We start from the raw sequence: 15,164 nt of genomic DNA on the forward strand, positions 1-15,164 counted from the left end.
ACACTACAGAGACAGGAGTGACTGTGCAGCTGACAGACTGCATGTCACACTTACCTACCTACATGCAAGCAAATGGTGGGCTCCTCTGGCTTGGGCCTCACAGACTTTCCAGCAGCACCAGCAGTGGAACACTGAGAAAATTAACTATGTTTCAGATATGTTACTCAGTTCCCATTAGAATCTGCTACACTTTTATTTTGCTCATCTCCTTCTTAGGCCAAAACCCCAATAGATGATTTAGAATAAAGAATTTTTCTCCTAGTAATTTTTTTAAAAAACAATTAAAATTTCTCCAGCCTATGGTGGCCACCTCAGCCTGGTCAGGGAGCCTGCTATGATGCCATGAAAAATCCAAACGGGAGGGAAACCCATTACAAAAATGAGACATGAGGGGAGGAGGACGTACGATCCATTGCTCTTCCACGTAATTAAACAGGAAGGGGGATGGGGTGGGGAAGGCGACACAGATTTCCAGAGGCACGGATAGATGTGAACTTCTGGACTCCCCCGTTCTGAAAGGGGAGATCCAACAGCTCTTCCATAAGAGCAACTTGAAAACCAGAATAACTTGTTTCAGAGCCCTTTGCATCCTAAGTGCCTTCAACTCCACCTCTAAATCCAGGTGCTGCAAGTCCACACCTGCATTGCAGTGAGATGTAAATGGATTGTCCCCTCCTTAGGAGCAGGCACCTCCTTAGAGCAGGTGTTTCCTCCCTAAAATACACCTGTTTGCACTGCACACAGTGCAGTGCACAATGACTCCTGTAGATCATTCCTCCCTAGCAGTGCACATAACAAGAGATCCAGCGCAGAGGTGTTCCAAGCGCCTATCTGAGCACCTGAGGGTTCTTGGTGACAGCCTCATCAGGTCCCCCCACACCACATTACAAAGCAAGCTCTGCTCTTCCATCGTGGGATGGGGCTGTTTCAGGTCAGAGCAGAACTCACTTGATTTGTTAGCAGCTATGCTGTCCTCGCCTGCCTAAGTTAGCTGCTCTTGTTGGAAGGACTGGGAAAGGAACCTTTCTAAGAAAACTGCAGGAACATCACACATTTTGCAATTTAGCCTTCACCTCTGAATGGGTTCCCATCTCTTGAAGTTCATCCCCCGAGCAGAGACTTCTTTTCACTGTGTCATAGGTCACTACTATTTCCTCTTGCTGAAAAGTAAAGTCTACCTTGACAGAAGTGGACTTTTCATAATATGTCTCTGCTACTCCACAAACAGCCAGAGCCCTGCAGACCTGGATTTTCTTACAAGTCCCAGAAGCTGTAAATAGCTACAACACATGACAAATCCTTGGAAAGCCATGCACCTCCCCACCCAGAGCATGTGAAGCTAGCATTCTTGCATTCTGTGACATTTAAAGAGGACTCTCAGCCCAATATTTTATTCATTAAGTTTGTGTTTAAATATGTATGTATATTTTTTAAAAAAATCAGTGTGTTATTTTCTAGGTGAGAACACTGGTGTATGACCAAAATAATCACCCAGGACAAAGGCTCAGACTGCTGAGGTGTCAACCCCCTGTGCAGAGCTCTTGCCAGAGAGACTACCTGAGATATTGTCAGAATCAAGTAGCTCAACAATGCTGTATGGAGAACAATCTTCCAAGCCCAGCTTGCTGCAGAGCCAGCCACAGAATCCTTTCTCCATATCCCTGACAGCGTGCCACCAGTACCCAAAGGACCATGCTACCTGGGCTACAGCTGAATACAGGCCTAGGGAGAAAGAAACAACCATAATTATAATTGGGTAGGAGATAATCAAAAAGGGACAAAAGGTGATTTTGTGCCAGAAGGTCCTCTCTTCATTATACACCAAGAAGATGTTGTACCATGTAATGGTTCCATAGTAGAATGAAACCACGAAGGACACTACAAAAATGACGGGGAGGCAGATGATGGTCCAGAGGACAATGTGAGGTCCTCTGTCTAGCCCCACATCACATTTCTTCTTCTTCTCAGGTACATCTTCTTTAGGAGGTTCCTTTGACTTAGCCAGTTCCTGCAGCTCTTTATCTGTTAGGGTGACATGGATGTCCACCATCTGACCCTTCTTCTTGCCCCTGGTGATTGTTCCAGTCAAGGTGACATAGCGGCTGTCTAAAGGCATGTTCCAGACACCTACAACACAGATAAACTCATCTACATCAGATTTATTTGCTGTACAAAGTATTTTGTGTAAATCTTCAAAGACCCCAAAGACAATTAGATAGTACATATGGAGTTGTATTTAGAATCAGATTTTAAGAGATGGAAGACAAGAAGCAATGCAGTATGAAGAAAATTACCACAAAAGAAAATGGAAGAAGAGCTAATGAGGAAAATGACAGGAATTCCAAATGATAGAAATCACAAGGGAGAAAACTCTAGTATCTCCACTAGGGAAAATATGTGAAGGGAAAGTGCTGCAAGAGTATAGGAGAATGAGAGAGAATGAGACAGAGTAACTCAATTGAAAATGGTATACATATTTTCTCTGTTTACTTCATGGATTTATTCCTGAACAGCATGGACACTTGGGATTAATTAGATAAATATCACTGAGACTGTTGTTTTGGAATAAGCACATCCACACATGGAATTATACCTGAATAGCTAATATTTCACTTTACATTTGCATTGTAGCTCAATCCAAATTAATTTTTGAAGTTTAGAAAAACTTAACAAACTATCATAAAATTATTTTTGCATTTTAAGAGATCAGTAGAGGCACCAAACTGGACAGTGCTGGTATATGTGTTAAAGCTACAAAGGGTCTGCTTTAGCTTTCAAGTGACATTGGTATAGGATGGGCCATGCAGTAGTACTGGCCATAAACTCCTCTTTGGGGCTACAGCATATTTCCTCCTGTCTTACTTCTGACTAGCTTGGAAGAAGGTCTTCAGAAACTCTTAAAAAGAGGCTGAGCAGCTTGAAGGGCTGCAAAAAAGCAGGAAGGCAGCAGGCAAGTAATGATAGGTCTGGGATCATGGGGGCACCTGGTGTAGCTGGTGGCCCAGGAGCATTTGAGCCCCTCTCAGCCTGCACTGCTGACTCACTGGAGTATTTAGCCACAGGACCTGCCTTCCACACTTCTTCCTGCAAGGGCACCCAGGACGGATAGCAGAAGTGAAAGTGACTCGAAGATACCCCGTGATGACCTTGTCAAATAATCAACCTTCAAGAGGAAGCCGTGCTGAGTGCATGCAAACAGAAGGCAACAGCAAATCCTAGATAATAAGTTAAATTCCCTATCAAAGGTAGAGCCACTAACTCCATCTGCTTCCATCCTTTCACTTTACAGGCAGTTGTTCAGGCATGGACAGCGGCTTGATCACAGCTTAGAAGGACATCATTGGCTTAATGCATGCATAGCAGTGCAACCAGCACATCAACCCCAACCAGCACATACATTTAAAACTAAGACTGTAGCAATAACCAAAGTTTGCAAAGAACTGCAGGTGACATCCCAAATCAGCCTGGAATGCTTTCTGTTTCAGAGCATTTTAATATATGAACTCAAGCTCTCCTTGCCTGCAGTCTTGGAGAGGGTTGGGCCCACAGTCACTTCCATTTGACCTTAGAGCATGATGGCATCAAAAAAGCTTATGTGAAGTGAGTGTTCTCAGGACTACATACCATCTGTCATAGACTGACCCAGGAACTTGGAGCCTTCCTCAGAGCTCTTCTCCCCTCCTTCTTCATCTGCCTGTTCTTCTTCCACCTTATTGTCATGCTCGGACCGATACACGATTATTGACTCGGGCCGGGACTCTTTCTTCTTCTTTTTCCTGCGGTCCATAGTGGCTTCCCCATCAAAGGTGACAGTGGTTGCCACAGCCCTTCTCATTGTTCCACAGCGAGGGCTCTGGCCTCCAGACTTGCTGTCTTTCTGCACAGTCTCCTCCATCCCGCTGCTGCTCTCAGTCACCTCACCTGGCATCTTGTAGCACCTGTTTCCAATCCAACAGCACCAATCCTGCACTTAGAAGTCATTGATTAACAATGGTCCCATGGATGCTTTGTTCTGGTAAGATGTCCCACTGCTGGTATCCAAACTATGCACTCCATTCCCAGCCTAAAATGAGAGAGAAAGCTGAAAAAGTGTCTTTGTCTTACCAAGTAGAAAAGATTGGCAGAATTATCCTCAAAAGAGTTACTTCCAACTGGTTTAAATGTCATCTGAAGATCTCTATTACTGTCCTGAAAATCAATTCTCTTACATGCCTACATGTTTTGTGGTTTCTAATCTATCTTGATTCTTAGGGTCCAGTTTTCACTAGAACAAACCAAAGCTACTGGAAAGAGTATTAACCTTTATAAGAAGGGATTAAACATAGCCAGCTTACTGGATGAATTTAACATTCCTCTGCAATGCTGGAAACAAACAGAAGACAATAGTTTTGGCCCAAAGGCATCAGAATAAAGGACTGAAACCATAGATGAAAAAGAAGTTGACCGATTTAAGAGACTGGCCTAGAGACAACTGCAACATGAACACTGTGCTTGTCCAGCATTACAACAGCTATATTGGTGCTAGCCTTTCTCATTTTGAGCTTCTAATGATTTACTCCCTTCTGCAAAGACATTCCAAAAATTGATCAAATTATGTCAAAATGAGTGATGTTTCAAACTTTAACAATTTAGCAATATGTAGTGTTGCCATACTTTAAAAATACAGAATATACAGTGGATTTAAAGCAAAATTATGATTAAGATGACTTTGGTGGAGAGGGAATTGGGAACCACAGCAAATTCTTCTGCTTGTGCAGAGAAAACAACACAAGTGTTCACAAATCTTTTTAGCAAAAATCAATTTTTGCTCCTCATTCAAGCAAAGTTAACAGCGATATCAAGTGAAACTGTCATCCATGGGAAAGCTGCCTAAGTAAAAACATAATTAAACATGCATCGAGGCAGGCAAATCCTGTTCCATGAATATGGAAAAAGGATTAATGGTTCTCAGATTTCATAACATTTAAGGAAAGTGACTGTGCCAAGTATTCATGAAGCATTTAGGTACAAATCTGAATACAATGAATAACATTTTAACAACTCTAAAGAGCTCTGTTGAACATTTACGTGAACATTTGTATTTAAAAAAATGCAACTGACCAATAGTTAAGCTTCTACCTAGTAACTGAGTCTTTCCTTTAACAGGAAACTAAGAAACACAAGTATCACAGTTTACAGCCTACATGATGTTGGGAAATAGTTTTACTTGAAAGGATGACAGAAAAAGTTTAGCATTTTTAAATTTGGCAGTATGGTCCTGGTCTTCCCACAGATCTAAGATTTTGCTGGTCTGTTTTGAAATTTTGTGCAGAACTTTAGATCAACTATTTATGCCTGGTATGCTCACACTTAAACACACCACACCCACACAAAACTTGTAATTGTATCACTTTAACACCTAAGACTGTGCCCATTTGGCTCTATGGAGCTTCGAAGAATTCAACAATTCAAATTATTTTTGTGCATTAGAGAAAATAAATCTTCCCTGGTGATCAGAAGACACATAAAATGGACTTAAAAACCCCCTCAAGATTCAGTATACCCTAGAAGTCAGACTACTTCTAAATTACTGGGCAGACAGTACTTTTAGCTCTGCAGCATGGCTGGAAGGAGTCTGTTGCCATCACACCTGCCATAAAATATGCATGTCTAAATTAGCAGACACACTGGAAAACAAATTCATGTAAGCTTTTGTTTGTTGGCTTTTTTGTTTGCTTGGTTTTTGTTTTGTTTTTGTTTTAATGCCTTTAGGGGTAAATGGAATTATTTTATGCAATGGAATAAACTCACTCTTTGTAGTAAATTCATTCAGGAAGTACAATAGACTCTAATATTTTTCTCTGAAAATCAGCTGTAAAACTTAATGTTTTGCATCTATAAACCCTTGAAATTATGTGATTGAACCTAATGAGCCCCTGAGACAACAGTGAGATTCTGCTTCCAAAAGTGAGGAAAACAGGCCTGGAAACAGAGAAACCAAAAGCATCACTTTTGGAATAATCTACTAGAAGTCTGGAGACACAGTAGTTGATTAGATTCCCAAAGTTCCTGGCTGTAGTTCCATGTTCAGTCCCTACTGACTTGAGAAGGGGATCACTTACAAGTAACATTTAAAAATAACACAAAAGCTACAGGCAAATATTTGTAGTTGGGCTTTTTTTTTTCTTCCTTAAAGTTGATCCAGCTGTGGCCTTGCTTAAACTCACAGTGGATGATAAGCTAATGTCAGTTCTCAGTGTGATGCCAAAGCCCACAGGACTATGTCAGCCTTGACTGTGAAGGTGATATCCCTCCTGAATCTCTCCTAGACAGGCACTGGCAATCTGTGTCCTGTTCTTGTGCTCACCACACAGGCAGACCCTGATTAATGACCAGAAGATGCCCATGATCACCGAGTTATCTTGCTGTGTCTGATGTTCCCACCCCACTATGGTAGCCACTGCCTCTGTGAGTTACCACCAGGACAAGAAACACCTCCACAGCAGGGTAATCTGAGAGTGGCAGCTCAATTTCTTCTCCTGCTGATAAAAGGAGAGGGAATGGGCCATGCAGGACAAGCCCCTAAGAAGCACTGCTGCTGTGGCTGCGGCAAAACCCTTGGGATAAGGAAGTGAGGGAGCTCAGATTATTCTGTTTAAGGCACAAGAAGGTAACATCTGATGTCAGTCTGCCTACATCAAAACCAAAAGTATGTAGGAGATCCTTATGACCCAGCAGAGGAGGATATAGCAAGATAAAAAGTTGAAAGATGCAAAAAGGCAGATGTTAGGTAGGTGTTTTAACAAAGTGGGTAGGTGTCCCTTGGTATATCACTGGGTGATAAACTGTCGGGAAACTTCCAAATCTGGACTGGGTGTCTTGGCAGAATTTTGGTCACCTATACTTGACTAGAAGAGGGAAAGTCCTCTGGTTTGCATTAGGGAGCAGTCAGATTGAAGATCAAAAAGCCCCCTCCTGATCTTGAGCCTGTTCTCACAGTACATGTTTATTTTTGTCTCATCGGTTTCCCAATGAAGCAGCTAGAATATCCCCTGCCAGCTGGTCCAGAACTTCTGAACACAGCACTTCAAAATACCACCATCAGCCCTACATCCCACAGCTGAGCTGTGCTGAGTTGAACAGGTTCAAGCCTCAGTCCCATTTTTCCTGGAAATATTTTCTCTGTAGCTGCAAACAAGAAATGGGCTCTTGTAGAAATCACAGTAGTGTACAAAGAGCTTGATTTTCCTCTCTTCCTTTTCTTTACCACTTCTAAGAATAAGGCCAGCCCTCAGCACTACACAGCTGTCCACAGCACCAGTTCCTTCAGCCACACACCAAAATCTTCACCCTTTAAAAGCTGAAATGGAGCTGAAACATTACAATAGCTGTGCATCTCATACTAGTGATGCCCCCCATGTGGGTGCACAGGGGCAGACAGGAATCTAATAACTGTCCATGGGAGGGAAGGAAAAGAAATGGTCACATTTCAGAGATAGCAAGGAGCAGGTTATTAGCCAAACAATTTGTTATTAATCTCCATATGAAAACAGATGGAGAACCCTGGGGAGGCTGCTCTGCAAAAGCACTTTGTAGAGTAATTTTTAGAAGCACAGTCTTCTGTTACTATGCAGGAAAGCTACGGCTGCTTATGCTTCCTGTGACAGTAATAGTCTTTGACACACAAAACAGGAGCCTAAAAGCTTGGCCTTGCACCATTTAGGTCAAAGGAAGCTTCTTCCATTGGTTTTCAGGGTTTGATCCTGCTGCTAACAGAATAGAAATTATCTGGTTTGAACGCAGACAGGGAGGAAGAGCCTTCCTGCAAGCTAATAAAATCTTTGATCTTAAATCCCAGCTAGAGCACAAGTAACCTTTTTATGACTGCTCAGAGCAGACATGAGAGGAAAAAATGTAGACAGTAAGCAGCAAGGAGCATAAATTTTTATTTTTATAGTCACATAAAATGTACAACACATAAGAAGAACTGGCACAGCATCTTCACTCACATCATGCTGGGGTTGTCTGCAGAAACAAAAAAACAACCTGTGCTTTAGAAGCACTGTGATTTATGCAGGATGGGGAAGAGATGAAGGGAAATCTACCCCAGAGATACCTTGAGAGAACTTCCCAGCCACAGATCTTCCTTTGCTTGCTGCTTTTACTCCATAACCTCTGCATCCCCATCCCATCCCCGCTCAACCCGCACCTCTGATTTTGTGCGTGTGCATGTGTGTGGTTTTGAGCACGCATGTTACCCAAAGGATCTTTTCCAATCCCTCGTATTTTTAAAGGGGTTATCTGCTGTAACTGCAGGGGCAAACTGTGAAAAATAGGTGGTATTAGATGCATCCAGCTGTTCAGGACAGATCTGTCTGCCACCAACCAATTGTGTTATGATGAAATGCATTGGTCTAACGCAGAACATGCAGCCCCCAGGCCCTAGAAAAACACGTGACAAGACATATATAAGAAAGCAAATTTAATTCACACTTTATGTGGGAAAAGGGCCAAATGGTAGGGCTTCCTCCACAGCTTTGGATCTGTTTTAAATACCTAAATGACTCCACATTATCTTTCACATATGCATCCTCACCTGCTAAAACAGAGGATGTCTGTTTCCTCTTTATTTCATGGTGAAATAGATCAAACTAGATTGCACAGTTACTTGAAACTAGCAAATACTCAAGGCTGTGATGAATGACATATTAGACAGTGAGGCAAGAACAGCTCCTCTCTATCAGTACCAGGGTCTGTGCAGCTTGTGGTGAGCTTGACAGGGGGATTTATCTCACTGAAAACACTAAAATGTTATTTTTAGCCATACAGATTCTTCACCAAGCAGCTCCTTCTACAGGAAGGAATGTCAAAGGAAGGAGGGAAAAAACTACCCCTCCTAGCAGTAGCTGATTTCAGACTGCATTAAGTGTCTGTATAACAGCAAGAAACACAAAGGAAGACATCTGCCTCTGCCACACCAACAAGGTAAAAGAAAGGAAACACCAAAATTCAAAGTTCACACCCTCCATGCTTAATCCACAGGCTTCCAAGCACTTTCATTTCTTGGAAAGAGAAACAAGAGAAATGACCATGCTCTGGGCGTGCTTCCAAGCAGGAGCAGACTTTAAGCTGGACTGCCACAAGCAGAGGACAGCACTGAGCACCTGGGCAGAGGGAATAACACAGTAGATGATCCAAGTCACCAAAACCTTTACAGTGTTTGCTAGTGGAGCCACCCCTGCTCCATGCCTTGCCCTCAGGAGCAGAGGGTGCTGAAAGCTCAAGCTAAAGGCAAAGGGAGGCAGAGGAAAGCAACATCATTTCTGGGGGCAAGCACTGTCAGACCCAAGTTTGCCCAGTCCCTCCAGTTTACCACAGGCACACAGCTCCTGCCTGTTGGCAGGTGCCATTAGGGGAGCCCTGCACCACACCATGAGCCAAACCTGCTGTGGCCAGCTCAGCTGTTGACCATCACTGGAGCTGCAGCCAGACTGGACTTGCTTGGGTGTGGATTAAGGGCTTCCTGGCTCCTGGGGCCATGCTGGGTGCCTCAGGACCTTTGCTCTCCCTTCCATTCTTCCACGAGACACCAAATGCTCACTGACAGCATTCTACAGATACAGACAAAACACCAAAAAAAAAAAGTAGTAGAGAGATACATTCCATAGTATCACTATTGTTTCTGAATGACATTTTTAAAAAACGATATTTTTAAAAGTCAAGGACATTTTGCAGAGTATCTATTTTATGAATCAGTTCTTTTTACTTTCCTTTGCTGTTCCATAACTTTTCCAAATGTGACAGAACAATAACTGCTGTGCAGATCATTTATTACTGAAGACTGGAAGACAGCATACAAGAATAGCTGAGCATTTTTATTTTTTATTAAATGCAATGTCCAATCAATTTTCTTGCATACCTACTTTTAAAAAATCCCCCAACTGTACTAGTCTACCTTTTTTGGAGCAAAAGCCTGAAATGCTATCTTGCCCTCATCTTCCCACTTATTTGATCAGACTGCTAGAAGAAAGAGAAATTGTGATAAAAGACATAAAGCTTCCCACTGCCTCCACATGGATGATATCTGTTTCTTTATGTTTATTATACAATGCTAAAAATGTCAAGGAATGGCATGGGCACATAGCCTTTAAAGAGAGCCAAGGTTTTAAAAAGAGCCTGATTTGGAAATGGAAGGTTTCAAATCTTCAAAGCAAACCAAGCTTTTAGATATGAGTCTTGAATAAACTCAACCAAAGACTCTAAATTTTTAAGAAAAATTAGATTTCAACTGTAGAGGCATGCTTTCTCTGCTGCCCTGCTCTACCCCTCGCTTCTGGACTTGCCAAAACAGGCCATCCTGCACCTCAAAACAACATGTGCTCATTGCAATCCCTACCCTATCTCCCAGGTCACTGCTGGATCACACTGTGCCATAGGAACATCTGAACAAAGTCAATCCCACCAACTTTAGTAACACATTCTGCCTCCACAGCAGTGCCTTCAGTCTGGGATCAAGTGCAGCATCTATTTTTATTGGTAGAAGACCCAACTTGTCCTTCACTGGTTTGGAAGATGCACTAGAACTTGCTGCATACACAAACCAGAGTGCAGAGAAAACACCCTCTGCACAGCATATACACACACATGGGGAAGTAAGAAGCACTGGGAGCTGCTCCAAAGCCACGAAACACTGGTGGTGGGTGTGAAGCACCTGTGCTAACACAGAACTTACTAACCAGTGCTAGCACAGGACTTCTGCTACAAGCCTGACTGCAGGGAATGCCAGCGAAGAGCTCCGAGACCTCCATCACACCGTGCTCTCAAGAGAAGGTTCCAATGCATGCTGGAATCTTTTCTGACCTTTACAATAACTAGAAGCAAGGACCCTGGTTAACACCTCAGGCTTTTTTTCCTTCCTACTCAGAAGATCCCTGACAGTCTCAGTCCCCTTTCCCACCCTGCTCTGTGCTGGCAAGATCAAGCACCCCAGTCAGTGCTTTGCTCTGACAAAATGAGGAGAAACCACACATTGAAATACCTGCAATTAGAGAGGAAGCACTTGCAGCCATACAGCCTAATGGAAAATACAGTCAATTGTGAATCCAGTCTGGACAGCATTATCTGAAAATACCAACAACAAGCTGCATACACACATCCTGTAGTTCTTCTTTAGACAAGATATTTGGGGGCTTCAAATCAGAGCTTTCTCTGAGTAACACCTGGCTGCAGCCCAGGAGCTGCTGGAGAGCACAACTGCACAGAGTGAACTAGAATATTCCCCTGGGAGTGATTCAGGATTGTTTAATGCATTGCACAGTAAATACAATCTAGGATATTTAGACAGTATCTCCAGCAGCAGGAATTACTTGGCTCAGGGGAGTTGTGATTGGATACAAGTGCAGATAGAGACCTGTGATGCCAGGATATTAAAAATGCAGCATTTTGAACTGCAGACAAGTGAATGCTTCAGTATCATTAGTATGGTATTAGCAGGGTGTGTATTTGTTTAGAAAATCTTTCTACAAACCTGTTTCGAACTGTTTGATGCTGATATTCTATATCTTGCACCACTGTGAACTCAGCTTTGAGTGGGATGTCTGTTTGGTATGTCCTTTTTTTTTTTTTTTTAATCACTGGAATGAAATTACTAGGGATAGTGATAAAATCCTGATAATCTTCTAATTAGACTGAAATCCCCCAAGACATAGCTGAGAGTAAAGTGCCTTTCCTCCCTAAAAAGATGAATTGACCAGAAAGGCTGAACATTGGCTGGGGCTGACCAGGAGGCTGTTCTGACAAGGAAACCAGAAGCCACAAAACAGAAAGGCTCTCCCTTGATGTTAAGAGAGGATGGAAGGAAAAGCAGCCTCAAGAGAGAATGTACAGACAGGAGGAGAAAGTAGCAGGAATTTCCAAAGAAGAATTGCATAATCCCATGGAAAGGTCTAGAGAGGTAAGGATACAAACTCACACCAGCTTTCCTTTAGTTTTGGCTCAATCTAAGCATTTCTTGTAATGGGAGAACAGACATTATTGTTGTTATATTTTGTGTGGTTTTTGCTGTCCCAGAAGAAGAAAAATATGAGCCTGGAGCACCAACAAGAGTGGGGTCTGTGACAGCAAATGCTACTGGAGTGCAAGCCTGCATTTTTCTGAAGGCTAACCAGCAGAAATCCTCTATGAGAAGCTGTCTCTAACCTTAAAATTTTATTTCTGGCACTAAGATGCTTTCCATTAAATCTCCTCTGCCCTCACCTCCTTGTGAGACTGCTGACCCCAGGCATACCTCTCACAGGGTTTGGATCCTGTGGAGGTTTCTCTCCTGTTTGAAGCCACTTCTTCTCTCAGGTTGGTACTTAACTGCTCTTGAGACCTTTCCCCTTGCCAAGGTGGATTCTGAGCTACAGGAGGGCACAGACACCCTGAGGGACAGCATGCCATAAGGAATTCTCAAGGGAGTACATATCAGTGCCAGGATTTTTAAAGCATGGCAGCAGACTGGACTGGCAGGTGTCATCAGCTGAATAGCTGAGCCATAGGCTGGCAAAGCACAATGACAGCTTTGGACAAAAGGAGCCTTTTCTGAAAATGCAGAGTTTCCTATTCATCTCAATAAATTGAACTACTTCATTCAAAGCCAAGACACAATCTGGGAGCTAGGAAATCTGAAAAAACAGGAAATCTAGTTTTTTCTCTTCAATATGTAAATAAAAAAGTAGATGTTCAAGAATGACATATGCTAATCCTACAACTCCAAATGAGCTGACAACTGGAAAAAACTACTGAATTCTTTTTTTTGTCATTTTGACTTTTGAATGGTTGATGTTTTAAGCAATAGTTATACCAAGGCAAAAAAAGTCAGATGGTTAACTTCAAAAAGCAAAAATTAAGACTCCAAGGCTTTAAATGCAGATTTATTTTCTTTCAAATTCAAGCTGATATATACTGGAAAAAAAAAGCTATCTAATCAGACACTATTTTCTAACACATAAAGATTCAGAATCTTAACATTAAGTTTATAGAGTAACATCAATATGCAAAAGCCTTATGCTTACTGAATGTACCACTGTCTGTGTGGCGTGACAGACAGATATGTTTTAATGCTCTCTATCAATAAAAGAAAAGTAACATTCCTTTGTGATTTAGAAAGTACAAGCATATGAGGAGATTAAAATTGATTTTAGTTAATAAGATTTTCTTCCTTTCAGCTTAAATAATTTTGAATTTCAATGACTGGGGTTAAATCCATTCACACAAAGGTACATGTGAATTCTTAGTTGAAAGGCAACACACACAACAGTGAACAGAAGGCCACTGCTTTGCTGAAAATGTCTGTGAGCATTGGTTATCCCAGCTCTATTTTTTGTGAATACATTTCGTACCAGAAGGGGCTACCCTCCACTGAATGCCAAGGAATGGATGTTTCTTTTTCCCTCCTCCTTCCTCTACAGTCTTGATGCCTTTCCCCTTTCTCCTCCCATCCATCACTCACAGAACCCTTACTTGTGTTCAGCCCCTTATTTATGGCATTTCCGTGGCTATGGGGAAATTCCAGAAACCAAGCAATATATCCTGATAGGGAAGAAAAATTCCTTGATAGTGCTCTCTAGGAAGAACACTGAAGTCAAGGAGGTCACATGAGTAGAAAAGCTCACTGGATTTTCCTTGGAGCCATGCAGCTCAGTTGGGATGGCAGGCAGGCTGGAATATGAAGATCTAATTCACTAGCACAGATGAGTGCTTCTCCCTGGGATTAATTAATGATTGCTCAGATACGGCCTGCCCAAGATATGTAGGGCAGCCAGAGACAGTTAATGGGAATTTGTGAAGTCTCAGATTGTGAAAGATAATTAAAGGGAAGAAAAAAAAATTTTTGCAGTGTCACTGACAGTGCTTCACGTTTTGCCCCCAGAAAGTGGAATGCTTTCAACACCGATGTACTCTGCAAACACTGACCCACCCAAAAAGGGCAATTTTGTCTAACAGTTGCCTTATTGGCCTAAATCACCATGCAGAAATGCACCCCTGTCTTGTCACCTTTCATTGCAGGTGAATGAATCTGGACACCCGGTTAACTTCTCCATGCCTCCCCTCCCATACACTTAAAAGGAAGGTCTACAGCTTCCATTAAAACACACTGAACTACAGGATAAACACATTATGCTAACATTGTCCCCGATTCAAAGTATTAAACCTTAAAACATGCTTTTGGAAAGTAAATACATTTGTTTCACAAATGAGAATCCCCAAACAGACTCAATGATTCTCCCACTTTACTTATACGTCTTAAAAAAATCCCCAAAACCTCACTCTCTTCTCACATTAGCCAACTCTCCTAAGGCAAAAATAACAAGACAAAATTGAGACATACTTTCAAACATCTCCTCTATTGAAAAGGACAGAGGAGATGCCTGGAAAGACACTGAACATGCACACACATGCTGCTGGGCACATCAGCGCCGGTTACAATCATCTGACACGGACAAAGATGCTCTGTCACTTCACTGTGGGACAGAAAAGAAAATAATGCTGCCTGTCCTCTGAGCAGTTAACACCGAGCTCAGTTAGGGCCATCTTAAGGGGGCCGGGAGAGGGGGAGCAGACACCACCACCACAAAGGCAATTGAGCCCAAAATGACTCTAGTGGGGTCATGCTGAACGCTGTCACCTCAATCTTCGCGGCCTCTTCCCTGCACAGTCCATGCCCGGAGAGAGGACTGCCCGCCCGTGGGTCCGTGGCAGGCGCACACCAGCACCTTCTCCTGTCCGTGACAGCCTCCGGGCTTCCCCTCGGCTGCTCCCGGCGCGGCTCCGCTCCCGCGGCTCCTCAGGGGAAGGTGACCCGAAGCAGAACAGAACACCACGGCGACCCCGTCCCTTGCAAGCGGACGAGCCCGCGGCTGCGGGCAGGTGGGCGCTCACTGCGGGGCTGCAGCGGCGACCCCGCGGCGCCACCGGAGGCACCGACCCCTCCCGGGCGCCGAGCGGTGTCTGCCCGCGGGGCGGGACCCGGCGATAGCGACAGCGGACAGCCGCTTCCCTTGCCTTACCTGCCGCCCGCGGCGCCGTGCCGCCCCGCAGGACCCGGGCACCGCCACCGCCGTCGGCACCGCTCCGACGTCCCCGGCGCCGAGCCCCGGGCGGGCGGGGCCCCGCGTCACTCGGCGGGCGCGGCTGGGGCGGGC

General features: G+C 43.5%; 1 protein-coding gene across 1 annotated transcript; it reads right to left on the reverse strand.

Moving 5' to 3' along the window:
- Positions 1-276: 276 nt before the first annotated feature.
- TMEM169 (transmembrane protein 169) lies at positions 277-15,075 on the reverse strand. The gene is made up of 3 exons (XM_058028016.1): positions 15,030-15,075; positions 3,625-4,063; positions 277-2,127 (listed from the first exon to the last, which is right to left on the reverse strand). The coding sequence occupies exons 2-3, from the start codon at positions 3,926-3,928 to the stop codon at positions 1,505-1,507; spliced, it is 927 nt and encodes a 308-aa protein (XP_057883999.1). The 5' UTR covers positions 3,929-4,063; positions 15,030-15,075; the 3' UTR covers positions 277-1,504.
- Between the last annotated feature and the right edge of the window lie 89 nt (positions 15,076-15,164).

This window comes from Melospiza georgiana, chromosome 7, assembly GCF_028018845.1.
Source record: "Melospiza georgiana isolate bMelGeo1 chromosome 7, bMelGeo1.pri, whole genome shotgun sequence".
Taxonomy (NCBI): Eukaryota; Metazoa; Chordata; class Aves; order Passeriformes; family Passerellidae; genus Melospiza; species Melospiza georgiana.

Excerpts from the sequence above, each read along its gene's own strand:
- TMEM169 (XM_058028016.1), bottom strand. The coding sequence starts at position 3,928 with ATGCCAGGTGAGGTGACTGAGAGCAGCAGCGGGATGGAGGAGACTGTG. Across the intron at positions 2,128-3,624 it reads GGGTCAGTCTATGACAGATG|GTGTCTGGAACATGCCTTTA; the intron begins GTATGTAGTCCT and ends TCTGTGTTGTAG.